The sequence below is a fragment of the Trachinotus anak genome, unplaced genomic scaffold, assembly GCF_046630095.1.
Source record: "Trachinotus anak isolate AG129_WGS33_773 ecotype Australia unplaced genomic scaffold, CSIRO_AGI_Tana_v1 ptg000024l, whole genome shotgun sequence".
Lineage (NCBI taxonomy): Eukaryota > Metazoa > Chordata > Actinopteri > Carangiformes > Carangidae > Trachinotus > Trachinotus anak.
Genome location: NW_027273875.1, coordinates 1,570,593 through 1,587,824, shown reverse-complemented (window position 1 = coordinate 1,587,824; position 17,232 = coordinate 1,570,593). Strand labels below are relative to the sequence as shown.

Sequence of the window (17,232 nt, the reverse complement as noted above, 5' to 3'; positions counted from 1 at the left end):
CTATTTTATATCAGCGAGGGGAGGCTGAATATCAGAAACATCTCTTTGTAAAATCTAACACTGTGGTTGTTGAAAAACTGTTTTGATTGGCTGCCAGGCGTCAGTAAAAACTGATGAACAGGACAGAGTTTTTCCTTATCTGATTCAACGCTCTAAAGATTCTTAAATAATTAAAATAAATAAATAAAATTTGACTTGACTTTCTACCCCAGCTGCTACTATTTTGCTAAGTTACCATGTAGCTTGAAGAAAAACTGCCTCTGAAGCTCCAGAGTTGATATGTGGACCTATCTGTTTCCTTTTAAAATCAAATGTACTGTGTCTATAGTGTCACTTGCCCGGACTCACCTCTCTCTCCTTTTCTTTCAGTTCTGCTTCTGTCTCTTTTACTTTGTTCACAAACATTTGTCGCATTTCTTCCTCTTTACGCTGCAGGTCCCCCAAGAACTCTTTCCTCTTGGCCTCGTATGTCTCTTGAAGACTGGAGAGAAGACAAGACAAAGGAGAGAGCGACAATACAGTAGACAAGAATAGATTAGGTATTGTCTGTAAACAATGGAAACTCTCCCTGCTGTTGACACATGAGGATGTCAGTGGTTTCAGATTTTGCGTGTATATCAGTGTGTGTGTGTGTGTTTTCACTGTGTATGTGTCAACTGTGTGTCCACTCTCCCCGTCTCTACCTGAACGGCTGGCTGTCGGGGTCTGTATCTTTGAAGCCCATCTCCTCCAGCTTGCAGCGTCGGTAGAGCTCGTAGTGGCGGGCGTGGGTTTGCTCCCTCAGATCCTCCATGTTGACCCTGATCAGCATCTCTCTGAGTTTTACGAAGTCGCAGTGGCTCTCATTCTCGACTGAAGGAAAAACACACATCATAATTAGGACAGCAGTTGTGATTTCCGGTGATCATCTCAGTTATGACAGGCTCCAACAAAGTCTGCTTTGGTGCTGAAAAACTGGATGTGGATTGTGTTAATGAGCCAGCCACTTCTGAGTCTTTGCTTTTCACGTTTCATTCTGTGCCTGGCTGTCTTTTTCTCCGCTTTTTTTAACTCCCCATCTGCCACCCTGTTACCCTCCCTTCCAGGCAGGAAATCTTTTGCGAGATGTGAAGTAGTCTGTACAAAATACACTTGATAAATCACATTTGGCATCCATTAAATTGAACCAAATTATCATATTTTGCCAACAAATATGAGATGATATGTTCAAGATATTCACATTTTTTCTTCCAAGGCGCCTCTAACAACTTTAGTTTCATGTCTGAGTGACTCTCACAGTTAAGTGAATTCATGATGGATAAAGGGCAGGAAGTATTTCCTGCCTGACTGACAGCAGGGTGGGAGGGTGTGTGTGCTCTGGGCGTCATTTCCATTATGATGAAGCCTTTTTACTCATAGGTCACCTCATCTAACTCTGCTGCAACAATATGGACTGTTCTGGAAATGAATAAGTAGAATTTTTTTGTTCTTTTAGAGGCCAGAGCAGACCATCTGTAAACACTGTAGGGCTGCTTGAATGTGGACTGAACCCATCTGTACTTTGAATCAGTCTTTAGTCTGATTAAAAAGGGGGGTATTAATGTGGAAATATATGTATATATACCACTAATACTCAGCCGCTGGCTTTTGTAGGGTTCACCACATTAAATGTAACTTAGAAGCTGTTTCACAAGCAAAGTATTAAAGTATGATGGAAGACCAGTAAGGACAATAACACCCACAGTTATTTACTGTAATGTCAAGTTTTCTGTGCTTCTCCGCAATATATAACAATAATTCATAGATTCAATTAATTAAATGAACACAAGCTTGACTCAGAGAAGGGGCAGAAAATGGACGGAATAACCCACGAAAAAAATAACTAATTCAACTAACTTAATTTCAGTTTTTGCTAAAATCGACGTGTGCCCATTATAAAAGGATGAGCTTCCTAGCTACTGTAAGTGGCCGTGCTTACTATGGGTCTGATTGTGTTGATATGAAACTCAACAAAAGTATTTTGAAGCTTCCTCCACACACAATCCACTGTCAATCTAATCCCACTAAATTTTTTGTAAATAAAACAAAAAAAAAATAAAAATAACTTAAGACTTTTTAATACCTTCTAAGGCCTTTTTGAGAAAAGTGAATTCTTCAAGAGCTGCAGATAGGCAGATTCCTTTCTGCTGACTCTCTTATTCTGGACTGTCCTCATCAAGTAAAATCACTCCTCCCTTTGAAAATGAAATTTTTTCCTTCTGGATGTTATTTTTCCCCCGTTCACAGACTTGATAATACCTTCAGAGTCAATGTGGAAACTTGAAAAACTTCTAATTATTTGATGTCCTCAATCACCACCAATATTTAAATCAAGGCCACATTTCTATAAACCTGGAGCAGCTGTGGTCCAGTGGATACATAACTTGATACATTGGCCAACTTATCTTGGAAACACAAGAAAAGAATGGAAGAATGTGATCTCAAAGGAAAAATAGCTTTCCCGCTCTCAGGAAGTAAATGCGATCAACCTGTTAGCAAACCTCAGAAAATGTTATAAACAGTTTTTCTGTTGTCTCAGATCTGATGTGTGTGGCGGCTGAGGACACGTGAGGAGTGAACGCACGTGGCTTTTCAGGGGTTGAAACGTATGCCATGACCCTTGGGGTAGCAGTGGTTGAGGACGGGTTGTATGTTGTATTTAAATACCACCACAAGCTGTGAGCTCTGAGGATATAAAGACAGCAATACTGAAAATGCCCAATTAGCGTGGCATTTAGCTTCTCCTGATGGAAAATGCTGGGAAAGCAGCCTGCAGTGTATGACAGCACACCACAATGTGGCACAAAAATATGCAACATAACACAGTGAAAGTGCTGAAACAACCCAAACATCCCACCCAAGGGAACAAGACTTTCCCTCATAAGACTTAGACAAAAAAAAAAAAAAAAATGCGAGTAAATAACCACCAAGTCACCCTCTTCGCCTTCTTCTACTTTAACACTTTGGACCCAAAATAAATGTGAAAAAGATGTGAAACAGTAGTGCAGTAGTACTGTATGAATCACTCACTCTTATTTTTACTCAAATTTGCTGGTTAACCACACAACATTAGTGGGAGAATACGAGTTAAAAACAGAAACGAGCTGTTCTCGCCAGCATCCAGGCGACTGAAATTGCTTGTTCATTTGGCATCTAATAGTCTCTCTGTACTGGCCCCCCTGCTGAGGACTGAATGAGGGCCAATCCTCTTCACTGACTGCGGCACCGAGCCCTCAAGACACACACACACACACACACACACACACACACACACACACACACACACACACACACACACACACAAGCATGAGAACAGAAACATACAAATTTAGGAGAACAGAGACATGGCTGCAAATAAATCTACAGTTATCAAAAATTTATGAAAACAGACAAATGAGCGAAATGAAATTACATGAAAACACAATGTTCACTCACTGAACGAACTGATCATCAGTCCCTGTGGTTTTGTGAGGCCTGATTTGGCATGTTTTCAGTGGTAAACAAACCTCTAACGCTGCGTTGCAATAATGTAAATATGTCTGGTAGTTTTGTCTAAGATGCCAGTAGAACGTACAGAACATATGGTATAAAAACTACATACTACAGATTAGTTAAAGCCTTTACATTAAATACTTTGTGTCAGAGAGGAGATTGATATCTTGAATTACACATTTCTTCTGCAATTAAGCTATTTATTATTTTTATCCCCATTCTGTCTCACCTCTACAGACCTTCAGAGCACACAGATTCATCTATCCTCAAGACTGTCTTTGAGAGGTTGTATTGGTGGGTTTGGCAAGACCAAGTCAGGGCCGTTATTTATTCAAGTATCCTTCAGCTACTGAGGATTATTTTGGATTTTGAGGACACATGGATGAAATGGATGATGACGCTCATCACTTTACTAACAAGCTGACCAATAACTTATCCCTGGGCTTGGTGAAAATTCATTAGTGACATTAAATGGCTTTCAGTGGAATCGTGTCGTGATGACATGTTCATATTATGTAACGGTTGACAGAAGAACACAATCCACTGTACCAAACACTAATTATTTTATACACATAATTATTTTATATTTGCCATATCATGACAAAATATGACATTGGCCATATTTTATATGCACTTCCAATCTGCACACAGACAGATCTGAGCGGCTGCACTGAGAATCTGGGGAAAAAAACAAAAGACTGAAATAAAGTTTTTATGCTTGGCTGGAAAAGTTGGTGTATCAATAAAAGCTGAATGTGACAAAGGGCAATGTAAACAGACACAAGGATGCACAAGCATGTGACTTAAACGTTCACTAAAGAGATTAAAACAACTTCAGGTCTGTGTGGAGGTTTGAGGAGAATGAAAACTTGTTCATCATCTCTCTTTTTCTGGACAACTGGCACAGCAACCTGTTTAATTAAATGTGTACTAAATGACTAATGTTAGAATCTGTCCTCCCAAAACCAGCCTGAGAATCAAATGCAAAATAAGTGATGAATAACATGCATGTTCACAGACAAACACCCACTACAGTATGTGTGCACAGAGAAACAAACACAGTAGCTCCCAGAGAAGAAAAACAGGATCTGCTATATGTCACAGATGTCTGGGGTTCAGAGATAACAGAGCATCCGATCCTGAGGGAAGATAAATAAATAAATAAATACACACACACACACACACACACACACACACACACACACACACACACACACACACACACACACACACACACACACACACACACACACACAGCCCCCTAAATTACAGTTTTTTGTCAGTAGACAGTCCCTCTTCTGTCTTTCTTCAAATCGATGGAAATTTCCCATGGCTCTTTGAGAGGTTACCATAATGCATCTATATGACATCTGGCATCTACAAACTGTTTCCACTGACACAGACCCTCCTTTCAGTCAGTCGAGTGTCGTAAAACACAGAGACGTCTGTCCTCTTCTGCCCCTGTCCAAAGATACTATGACAGAGTATGAATGGTGAGCCAACAGTTTGCAAGTGTGCCTGACTACGAGCAAAGTAGTTTTCTTGTGTTACGTCCCATTAGCCCTGATATTTACTGTCAGGCAGAGATGGACGAGCGTGATAAGATTATTAGATGCAGACAATCACAAAACCAAAGAACAAAGAACTGTTTCTTTCTTCACTACACTCACATCTTAAGATGCACAGAGAAACAGGCCAGCGTCGTCGCACAGCCTGCTTACATTAGGCTCAAATATTGAGCCTTTATGAGCTCCTTCACAGCCATGTATTCTTGACATGCAGTCAGCATACTGCAGTTTCCATACCAGCATCAAGACCTGTTTCCTTCTAACATCTACCACCTCTTAATTGCTGCTAAGTAGTGATAAAATAAGGAATTTTGTAAATGGAGATATCCCACAGAAATGAGCTCACAGAAGAGCCAAGATAACTTTTTGCAAATGGGTCTCTTCTGTCTTTTCCTGGACTGGACTATAGTTTCATAGTGACTGATGGAGTCCAGAGGAATCTGTCCCCCAGAAGACACACTGCAGGCTTTATAAATAACCATAGAGCGTCCTGTGAGGGTTGGGGAATGACAGTGGTCAGTGGATAATGGAGAGAGGAAAAGAAGAGAGAGTGAGGACACTAGAGCAGTAAACCGAGGAAAAGAATGAAGAGAGAGATGGGAGGAGGGAGAGAGAGAGAGAAAACTTCCCTGATAGTATAACTCCCCTGTGAGCAGTGATAGTCTCACAGCACAATTCTGTCGACATTATTAAATTAAACTGTTATTAAACCCTCATTGTCAAGCACAGAGGAATGAGCGTTGGGAATCAAAGATCCCAGGATCCCTAACATGATAGCTGACGTCTCCAGGGGCAACGTATGCACACAAACATACAAAGGCAGAGCAACATATGGTACAGGAACACAATGAAAGACATAACACAATAAACATCACAAACACACACAAATCTCCCAAAACAATCTGTACCCAAACTCGCCCTCTATTTCACAGTGTCAGTCCACATGAAGTCACACTCACAGCTGTGCATGGCACTCTACATTTAGAGGGAGGGTATAAATAAAGAGCAAACAGTTGGACGCACTCACCACTCTGCCACAAGCAGGAAACAGCTCTCACCATGGATACTGATAGAAGACTTGCCCGTTCAGCTGCTGAGTTATATTACGAGCTGTTTCTCCATATGTGCAAAACATCCTTCCTCAGAGCAACCAGCATGTGGCATAAAATAGATCCTACACTGTTTTGGTTTTTTTTGTTAGTTTGTTTGTTTTTTTTAAACTGACGATGAATTGTAGGATTCAATTTTGCAAGAATGAAAAATTTAAATTGTCTGATTTATCTGACAAAAAAAAGATGTTATTTAAAATCAGAGATGACAAAGAAAAGCGGCAAATCCAGAAGGAAAACCCAGCAAATGTTTGGCGTCTTTGCTTAAACAATGATTAATCGATTATCAAAAGAGCTGCGAATTCAATTTCTTTCCCTCGACAAATCAATCAGTCAATCAATTGACTAATGGTTGCAGCTCTCGCCTTTACTGCCCACTTTGAATCCTCACTCACTGCTTTGGGATGGGCCTAAATATGGCCAAACCTCCACATGAACACACAAACAGAGGTGGAGCAAACAGAGCAAGCGTGCAGGGCTGGAAAGAGCCCCTATTTCCTCAAACATGATACACCCATGAGCACTTCCAGGCACAGTGCAATATAGGAAGAATGACTATACATACACTCTCATATAAAATCTCAATAACAACTGTACCACAGTTCAAGCACTGACGTTGTGCTTTAATTGGGGGAGAGAGACGTTTGATTAAGTGCCATTACCATATGATACAGCACTCCTCCCACATTTTGACATTTACCTATTTAATACCTGTAACCTAGCAACCAACCAACAGCTAATGGATATACAAACTAACCAGCATATACAGGGCAACATGACTTACAACTATTTGTTACTACAAACCTCTTGATTTTAAATTTGCGACTGTTTTTTTGGTGTCAAACATATCATCCCCAAAGAATACTTTAAACAGGAAACGAGGCCTTTCTGTTGCTTTATCATATGCAAGAGAAGTCGTGACAGAAATTGCACAGATCAGCAAAACTGTAGCTGATTCACAGGAAGTTACTCAATAATAATCATCTGTCACTTAATAAAACTAACCCTTTTTCAACGGAGCCATCTCTCCTTGTGTAACCTCAGACTTTTTCATAGTTGTCTGATTACATTCAGATCAGTTATTCGTATTAAAGATTAATATACCAATTATTTTCATGATTAATTAATTCATCTCTTGCTGTACAAAATGTCAGGAAATAGTGCTGACAAAATGTTAGGCCACGGTTTTCAAAGTCATTTTTGGTCTAACCAACACCCGAACCCAAAGATATTCGCTTTACTATCATAGAGATCAAGAAAATGCTCATATTCAATATTCATTTTTGACTTTGACTTTTATTTGATTGTCAGATTTGTTCTAGATTAACCAATCCATTACTTAAATAATTGTTGCAGCTCTTCCTGGGATAAATGTTAATAAAACTGTGGTACAACAATATACTTCCGCCTTCACACTTGTGACTACAATGATACCACACAAGTGCCAATACACAGTCTGGCCTAAAATATTTATTGTGTAGCGGTAGTTAAACATCAGCTGAACATTTCATGTACTTACTGTTGCGCTTGCTTGAGAAACACAAACACACCCCCACACACACCCCCGCACACACACCATTATTAACTTGCTTGTAGATGCTTCTCACCTTGCACAACACCCCAGGGGTACTGTCTGGCCCTCACTGTTTTGTTCCCCACTTTGACCTCTTCCACGCTACCGACCACAGCAAACGGCAGATGGGCCTGCACAGGAGAAGAATTTAAAGGGTTAAAAAGGTGAAGAGGTCACAGAGGAAACTGGAGGTATAACTAGAAACTGGATTACACTTTCGAAGAGATTTTTTTTCCTGTTAGAATTTTGTACAGCAAAGCATTAGTTTCACAAGTTAAATCTCACTTGATGCAACCGTGTTGTTGCGTGGCAATAAAACAACAAAACTGATAAATAAAAATAGTGTTTAATTTCAAATAAAACTTGTTTCACTGCGGCCGTCATCCCTCTTATCTTTCACAACCAGACCACACCAGAGTGAAGTGTAACCATGTTGACATCTGAGCTGCACCAGAGCCCTGTTTTAAGTCTAACATGTGGCTCAGTTGGGAGTGTGAGGCCTATTTTGTTGAAGTGATTAAATGCGCACACGCACACACACACACACACACACACACACACACACACACACACACACACACACACACACACACACACACACACACACACACACACACACACACACACACACACTCTTATTGCTCTAAGAGTTACTACGCCTCGTTAGGACCGACGGGGAGGCATCATGGGGAAAACATGCCCCATAGCAACCTCAAAAATTAGGTGGCGAGTTGAAACCAGCTGGCTGGTTGCAGCACAGAGGAACAAGCTGGTGAGTGTGGGCGCTGATGTAACCAACTATGAATAAATACATGGGGATACTGTACAAGGACTGTGCCCGGGAGAGCCGAATGCAGTCTTATTTACCCATGAGAGAATTTACTGTTTGAGCATTTGTACATGTGTGGGTGTGTGTTTGAGCACACAGTGATTATACATCATTCCCATTATACAATTGGAACTGCAAAAGACTAAATATTCTCTGTAGCAAATGTATTTGTTCTTATTGCTTGAGCAAAAGTCATTCGCTTAATGTCCAGTGAAAAAGCTACTCACAGTTTTTCCAGTACCTCTAAGTAACTGGTTTATTTTGACAATGGAAAATGCACAGATGGACATATAAAGCCAGTTGGAGGAAAGCATGTACTGCCATGAAATTCATAAATTCTTTTTATTGCTGGTGCAGTTAAACAGAGCTGTCGCTCATGCAATGTTGTGTTAAACAGTGTATAACAATTGTCTATACTGTATGTCCAAGCCCCTGAGCAGGGTGAGCTAATATTTGGACATGTTTTTAGCGTTTTCCTGTGTATACAGTCACAGATTTGTGGGATTTCAAAGTGTCTCGATAAGAGAAACATTACTTTTCAGCACATGTGTTAAAAGCAAATAAAAGAGTGTCAACATTTGCTGCTGTTACCAGATGTGTAGCACATGTGGTGCTTAAGACCTGATGGTATAAGATCTCATAGGCAAAATCCTTTAAAACCAACAGCAACAAAAAAAAAATCTATTATGTTTACTTGCCATTTGTTTCTACATGTCATAATTACACTTATACTATTATTATACCAAAGTCTGAGTATTTGTTATCATCTAAACAAAACACATACGGTGGTGAAGATTAATCAGAAAGACTTATTGAGTGTATGAGATTTTTTGAGTGTGTTTGCTGGAATGTCACAACATGACTTACGTTCATGGAGGCATTGATCTCACTGACTGCTTCATCATCTGTCGGGAACTGATATATCTGGACACCATTGCTCACCAGCTCACTCATTATCTTTATTTTGAACTTATGGAGCTCACTCTTGGAGATTGTGTCCGCTTTGGCAATGATGGGAATGATGTTGACCTGAGGAAAGGACAAGGAAAAAAATACCTGTCAAGTTAAATGTAATGAGAGAAGATGCACGGAGGATCAACCAAATGTTTTCTCTGAATTGCAGATTAAAGCAATTAACTTCCATTTGTCGCAAGGTCATAAAAAAACACTGCAAAAAAAAAAAAAAAAAAAGCTAAAGACCTATAATTAAAAACATCAAACTAAGTACATTGTTAAATATGTCTGAGGAAGAGTACAGGATCATATGCAGCAAAACTGTGCAGCGCATAAACTCAGTCAGAACACCAACAGATACATGAAACAAACAGTGATTATGAAAACAAATTAGACTCCATCTCCGATCAGGAGCAGATGTGCAGAAATAAACACAGTTTGTCTGCATTCCTCTGTATGGCTGTGTTACCCAAATCACTAACTGGGAGGACGGGGAGGATTCCTGCAGATTCACTCATCAATTCCATAGTGTGCCTCAGAGCAAGAGCCAGAGCTTGTTAGGAGTCAAATTACAGGCTCATCATACTTCATTGGATCATTAATTTGCAGCAGGGCAGCTAGTGTCATGTTGTAACCCTTATTTAGCAAACCAGCTTCATTAATTGCTTCAATTCAGTGCAGCCTTGTGTAGCCACTAAAGCAGAGTAAAGTATCTTGAAATGGTCATTGAGGAGGGTGGGGTCAGTGATATTTGTTCATTTCCCACAACCGGGTTTTCCCAGCTGGCCAAAGAGTATTCCCAAATAGTTCTTAATGTTTGTTCTAAACCACTAAGACCACCAGATGGGTAGCTGTAACCACATCAAAGCAGTTGCATGTAAGATAATCACTGAAAAAAAGATTTCACATACAGCAGCCTGATAGTTATGGCACTTTTTGTTTTAATCTTAATCTCAAAGAAAATATCTGTATGTGAAATAATTGATTTGTTACCCTTATCATCAGTCTTTTTATTACTTTAATTTGGGGTATTATCATGCATATCATACATTTCTCATAATTTGGGTGCTTTGTATGATGTAAAATACAAAGTATAATATAGCCATTGAGACATTTAGCTACAGGCTACAACTTAAGCCCCATTGTTGTCTGTACTTCCTCACATTTTGGCAAATTGGCAGCATTAAAAGTATGCTGACATAACTATAAAGAGTTCCTGTCCACAACGTACCCATGGATGTACAGACAACTATAACTGCATTATGTTGATAATGAAGAAAATTCAAAAGCATGACAACACTCAGACCCGTCATGAAGTTAAAAGGGGCTTTTTCTATGATTTCTATGTTGAACATTTACTGAGAAGAAGTAAAGTGCGAGTCAAGTTGAATCTAAAAATATATGTATGTGTGTTCATATTTGGCTGAATTATGACTCCTAGTAATTTTACTAGGGGTTTCAAAGCAGCTCCAACTGCTGACCCTGTTGATTAGCAGGACAACACACAGTTCAAAACCTCTCATCTTGTGCAAACAGGCAAAAAAATGCAATAATCTACCTAAAATCTATCTAAAAACTGAGGTACATTTGACTGAGAAGAAATTATGAGACATTTCCAAGGTAAGTAGAAAATATCAATCCTTGTTTGCCAAATGACCTCGACACACTGAATGTCCTATATCTTCATATTAGATAATTAACAAACAATGGTTTCCTGCTTTTCAAGAAATATCTTCATTTAAAACAAAGGACACCTCCTTCAGACTCTTATCTCTCTTCCTGCCTTCATCCACCACAAACCACACTTGCTCTGCTGAGCCCTCGACCATCCTCTGTGGGGAGGGGTGATTCATAGCCCGCTTACAAGAAAAACACCATTGTCTAGCCATGACAACAAAATCTACAGTCTGAGGCAAAAGCTGTTTCTGGTCAGCTTCCCTATCTTTTCCTGTGACAGGGCAACCTGGCAGACAGGGCAGCTCTGTTCATTTATCTTCAGTTTCTAGATGAAAGCTAATATTCACACACAGAAATGCCCCCCACTGACGTGAATTCAGCACAGAAAGCAAAATGGGACTGTCGACCATAATTATGCTATCATGAGGATGGAGCCAGTCTTGAGATGCCTCTCATGGCAATGAAATGAATCCATGGTAAAATTTTAGTGCTGAAACAATTAGTTTTTAATTAATAAATTCTCATTAATTTGAATTTGTTTTATATCTGTGGCTTATGTTTTAGGTTTTGGATTTTAAGAGTATAAGAGACGAAACAATGACTCAGGTAATAACCAGTATGATGAATATTATTAAATAAAATATTAATTAATATAATAATATAATTAATATAATAATCAATAAGCTACCCATCTTATTGAAGCACCTACTTTCTGTGGTCCCCTCATAGCCATCTAGATATCATAGAAATACAACTACATAATTTGCTCAGGCTAATGTGGTGAGCAGCGGCTATAAATATTGCTTGCAACACATTTATTCTATCTGGAAAGAGACCACTGCATAAACCCCATCAAGCCTGCAAAACAAAACAATGTCACATCCACAGTGTGGTCACTCAGCACTGGCTCGGTCTCAGATAAAACTGTGGTCATACTGCACTTTGAGGAAAAAGACTGCTAAAACAGAGCCACTGAGGTCAGACTGCTGTTCACCGTGGCCACCCACTCAGGCTAAAACTGAGACCATTGTTGGTCTCACTATGCTGTGAATCACTTTGAATAAAAGTGCCTGTTGCCAACATTGCTGGTATTTTGCACTGTCTGGTGCTGTGCAACTAAGAAAAAAAGCCTGTGAATAACTAAAATGTCGCTCATCGCCACACTGGAGGTTCAAAAGAAAGAGAGTTTGGCTCTTGTTTAAGGATGGGTTGATTTCGCTGTGGTAAGCTGCTTTGCTTTCATTCATACTTGGGATGACTGTTGCAGGTAAGCTACTACACGGTAGCAAATGCATTTAGCTCATGTTAACTGTTTCGCTGTGGTTCAGATATAAAGGGATAAAAATAATATATTTAGCTCAGGTAAGATACCATGGCTCAAAGCAAGGGATACAGAGATTTGGCTGTGTATCCTGTGGTGGTTTGGATGGTATTAGGAGACAGCTGGCAAACACAGGGTGGCCGGTTTTGATCGCTGTGTTGGCTGGTAAAGAAAGCACAGAGGCTCAGCAAGAAGAGTCCTGAATTTGGATCTCAGGCCTTTCTCTGAAGTTTGTGTCGTTTTCTCTCAGGTCAGAACAGTGTTCTGGTTCTCTCATGGGAATAATTAGGATACTGGAGGTGTTACTGTCATTGCTCTTGACTTTAGAAACAAAGATAATCCTCAGGTTAAGTTTTATTCCAGTATGAAGAATAAAAAAAAAATAAAAAAACTATTAACTGTCCCTTTAGAGTGACAGTTGGCTGAGGTAGCTGGTCATCGTTTTGAATAGTATCAGGAGACATTTGGCAGAGATGCGCAGCCGTGCGTTGATAGTTGGCAGAAGTTAACCAGCAGGTCTTGGTCACAAGCTGACCATCTGCTTTGTTCTAGATTTATTATCATTGCATCAGCGGACACAAACAGGAATAAAGCTGCCACTTTGTCATTCCTACAGTGGTGCCATCAGTAGTTATATGTCAACAATGAAAGTCTGTGGAGGCAGTAACCAAAACCCCTCGAGGTCAGGGAGCAGTAAATCAATTTGACTGATGTAACAAAACTTGATTAGTGAACCTTACGGTTTTACAGCTGGATGTAAACAAGCAAACCAAAAATCATACATATGCATGTTCAAAAAGACAAATGCTACCTTGTCCTCTACATGTAGCTTTCTCACCTTAAGTGCTTGAAGATTTAAAAGCTACACAGGTTGAAATGTGGATGTTTGCGGATGATCAGTAACATATTTCACACCCTCCCAACATAAAACAGTCAAAAAAATCCTGACTGTCAACTTTTCTCTCATTATTGCCTGAAGTCAAACAAGTGCATACAGAGGTAAAGACAAACCAAATCTTTCCCTCTGGATTTTAACTGCCTCTTTCTATTTGCTCACTCTCTCCTGTGTTTTGTGAACATGTGTTTTCAAATGTTTTGAGGATCTTTTTCCCCTCATGAAATTCCACGCTTCCCACACTTTCAGACGATGATAGAGGATCAAAAACCCCTCTGAATGGTTTTAGCTGTGTTTATCAAAGAGTCAACATGTTGAACTTATTCAAGTGTGTTATAAAGTGGAAAACTGCCACGGAATATGGTTTCTTGACAGGAGTGGGATTTTGGTGAAGGTCACTTACCAAGAGCTTCAGCTATCATCTTTGCAATACAAGAGGTTATAATACGCTCTCTGAGTAATGATACTTCTTCAGGACAGACTGGACACTACAGTGACTCACTATTGGAAAGTGATGAGTCTGTCCAGCTGGATTGGGACTAACTGATTAGCATGCTAAATTCAATAAAAGAAAAGAAGTGATAGAAATAGAAGCAAAACAAGAGGGTTGCTTTTCAGCTCTTGGCAAGTAAAGGACTGAAGTTTGATGCTGGACTCGCAATGTTTCTTCTAGACTGCTAATGCTAACGTTAGCTATCTAGCAATAGCTCGCAAATAGCTCCTGTAATATTATTCCCATAGACTGCTATGGATTGCAAAGTAAGGGATCTGGAAGGTGGAATAAGTAGCAATAGCTGCAATGGCAAAGGTAAGAAACTCAAACTTCAGTATAAAAATTCAAGGAAAACCTGAGCAATGACCACTTATCAGCAAAGATTTCCTCAAATTAAAACCATAACATTTTGCCAAACACAAAACAACTCCTTAAGATTCACTTACTTGCCCTTTCCTGACTCTGTCCTTCCCCAGTAACCCTCACTCTCTCCCCCCTTTCTCTTTCACGCTCCAAGTGTTGTTGTGATGAGGCCAGTGATTGTGTCTCCAGTGAACTGCACTCATCGGATGTATGGCAAAACACGGAGCCACCAACCAACAATCTGAGTAGTAATACTCACACAAGAGCAATGAAAAAGCCACAAATCAATGTGGCTCTGAATGTGACTATTGACTGGTAGCTGTGAGTTGTTCTATAAACATGTCAAACTGGAACACAATTACTAAGATGAGCATAATGAGAATGTATTTCAAGACCAACTGGTTTGTTTTATATACAGTACATTTCTACTTTATGGATGAGACTTAAGAAAATGTGACAAGCCTGTTTCCCTAACACAGCAAACTGTGAATCTGTTCATATAGGACAAGTCTAGCCAAGAATCTGGGCTCAATCTCTTTCCACAGAAACAGCCAAGTAAGTTCATTCAAAAGAATGGCATCTGAATTCTTCTTGATATCCTATATGCTGAAATGGGAGCTTTGAGCATTCACTGCAACACTTTTCTTTTAGCTTCGTTCTTTCGAGCCCACAGCCCTGCAAAAAGATCAAGGATCTCCACATCTCAGTGAAATACACACTGGTCACAGAGAAAGGGAGGTCGGATTTCGCAGACAAAGGGGAAGGACCAGGAGTGTGTGTGTGTGCGTGTGTGTGTGTGTGTGTGTGTGTGCCTTTTGGCAAAGGGAAGACCACAGCATATATATGTGGATGTGTGTTGATTGTGTGTACCTTGCTGTCCAGTTTTTTCATAGTGACAAGGTCCAGAGACTTGAGGGAGTGTCCTGTTGGGGCAATGAAATAAAGGCAGATGTGGATCCTGGTGTCGTGGTAGTTAAACAGAGAGCGTTTGATCTTCAGCTCTTCCTGGAGATAGTTTTCAAACTGAGTGTCGATGTAGTCCACGATGGGCTTGTAACTGTGGAGATAGCCAAAGAGAAACTGTGAGGGTTTATGTCCGTGGATAAGGGCAAAAAACACTTATTTGTGCAATGGTATTAAATATAAAAAGAAATATGGACTTGTCACAAAGGAAATTAACTGAGACAGTCATGTTTTCAGTTACTGTGTGACCTGATTCTATGCCAAGTTTGGAGCTGTACAGCTTAGTGCTGCATGAAATTTGTGTTTGGCTTATTGGAGTCTGGTTGAAACAAATCAGTGGCTGCAAAACATCCTGCCCTCTCTCACAGCGCTGTAATGATCTTTGCAGCCAACAGTATCAACAGTAAATCAATTAAAACAGTTCTGTAGTATTTGGTTGAATGTTTTATGGCTATCCACAATGCCGTATGTGACCTGCACTGCTACAGGATACCAACTCTGACATGAACCAGAAGGCAAGGAAAGTTTTTTTCCAGATACTACAGTTAGTTTTTCTACAGCAGATTTGCCCAATTTATATCAGAACGTATAGAGACATGCCAGATTTGCCGAAATAAATCAGATAAATACAATAATTTTTCCTAACATGACATTAACACATTGCCACATGCTGGTGTTTCATAGAGAATATTTTTAGTTTATCCATTTAGATGCACTATAACATGCTTTTAGTAACAACACAGAATCAAAACAAGACACGCAATTCAATTGGGTCAGAATCTGATTCTGCAGGACTTTCTCAAAACAGCAATTACCACGTCAAAACGATAAATTATGCTTGTTAATGCAGCAGCACCATTTATCCCTGCAAGCTGTTTTTACACCCCACACAAGTCACCATCCTGAGTTGGTGGGTCCTGAGACAGTTCAAAGACATTTCAGACCACATCCACACCAGGCTTGTCTGCAGATTGAACTCATTTATAGCTCAGTTCATTCTGGGAGACGAGAACAAGACGATTTAGAAGTCAGCCACATAAGTTTCATCATGGCTGTCTGAAATGCAAGTCTCTTTCAAGTGAATTGTTTGTGGTTTATTAGTCACTGAGTCTCCGAGCACATAGTTTAGCTCTCACTTCACCACTTGGCATTTTCAGACTACATTTGTGATAATTTCATTGAGATAATCTGTGTTTGAAATGTTCAATAAATCTGTTATCCACAATTCCACCAGCACAATGTTTTAGACAGACTTTACTGTAGTTCCCACACAAGTGTGCACTGTGTTATGTCATGTTGCGACACTTGGCTGCTACACAACCATCTCAGCCTCACTGGTTCCAGCTGGTGTCACCTCTGATTTCACATTTCCTCCAGCTCACACTGGCAGGATTCACAAGCAAAACTGTGCATCAGGCAATGTCAAACATCTGAATCAGCTCCTGAATCCACATCAGTCACAGGGACCCACAGTGTTTTAAAGTGAATGAGGTACGACCCACATGCTTGTGTCTACAGGAAGCCTTCTACAGTACAAGTGCTTATTCTGATCTTTGAGAACATACTCTGAGCCACCTAGAAGAAAAGAAAGCACTGAATCCACTTTGATAGCTGTTTCTTTATGTGCTCTGCTACAGTTTGATCACTAAAGAAGGACATTACAGAGTTTAATATGCTAAACTTCAGTTATGGGCATGAATCAGACAGATATATAAACTAGTAACTTGTGACACCAATAAACTAAATTTACTGCTTACTAGTGAAATCATCTTATTAACCATCATCATGTTTCATGTACATTGTTGATAATTACCTAAATTAGCAGCCAACTAAACTTGTTGGTAATCTTGTCAACTTTTCAACACCAGACCTTCTCACGTTCTATTTTACAGCACAGAGTGAGATTTAATTTCCAAAAAAATAAATCCATTCCATATCCTCAGCTAGAAGCATGTTTACAGTCATCTGTCCTCTCCC

At 39.8% G+C, this 17,232-nt stretch overlaps 1 protein-coding gene across 1 annotated transcript in view; it reads right to left on the bottom strand.

The window, feature by feature from the left end:
- Positions 1-17,232, bottom strand: part of septin8a (septin 8a) — a 32,409-nt gene that overhangs the window by 3,617 nt on the left and 11,560 nt on the right. Inside the window, exons 4-8 of the mRNA XM_071460281.1 lie at positions 15,163-15,349; positions 9,457-9,618; positions 7,795-7,891; positions 684-852; positions 349-481 (exon numbers count right to left, since the gene is read on the bottom strand). Coding sequence (XP_071316382.1) covers positions 349-481; positions 684-852; positions 7,795-7,891; positions 9,457-9,618; positions 15,163-15,349 — 748 coding nt within the window. The remainder of the gene's footprint in view (positions 1-348; positions 482-683; positions 853-7,794; positions 7,892-9,456; positions 9,619-15,162; positions 15,350-17,232) is intronic.